Genomic DNA, 242 nt, shown 5'->3' with positions numbered 1-242 from the left:
ATAGGGTTTAGGGCTTAGGCTTGCGTGCATGCATGCGCGCATGCAGCCCCGAAATGCATGTGCGGCCGCAGATGGCAGTGGAGGTCTTGCTGGAAAAGGCAATTACCTTTCGCGAGATCATAAGGACGAAGCAGCTGGAGTAAAGCCAAAGAAAACCCTGAACCCTAAACCCTAAACCCTCATTATTACCCCTGAGTGGGGCAGCAATAAAGGGAACATGGAGGGCCTCGAGGCGACGCCTT

The 242-nt window shown here is 53.7% G+C and overlaps 1 protein-coding gene across 1 annotated transcript in view; it reads left to right on the top strand.

The window, feature by feature from the left end:
• Positions 1-217: 217 nt before the first annotated feature.
• ETH_00040660 (uncharacterized protein) overlaps positions 218-242 on the top strand; it is a gene marked incomplete at both ends in the record, with an annotated part of 531 nt that continues 506 nt past the window's right edge. Inside the window, one exon of the mRNA XM_013374146.1 lies at positions 218-242. Within this exon, the coding sequence (XP_013229600.1) occupies positions 218-242 (25 nt within the window).

The sequence above is a fragment of the Eimeria tenella genome, genomic scaffold (genome assembly GCF_000499545.2).
Source record: "Eimeria tenella Houghton genomic scaffold, Eth_scaff1968, whole genome shotgun sequence".
Lineage (NCBI taxonomy): Eukaryota > Apicomplexa > Conoidasida > Eucoccidiorida > Eimeriidae > Eimeria > Eimeria tenella.
This window is presented reverse-complemented; position numbering and strand designations above follow the sequence as displayed.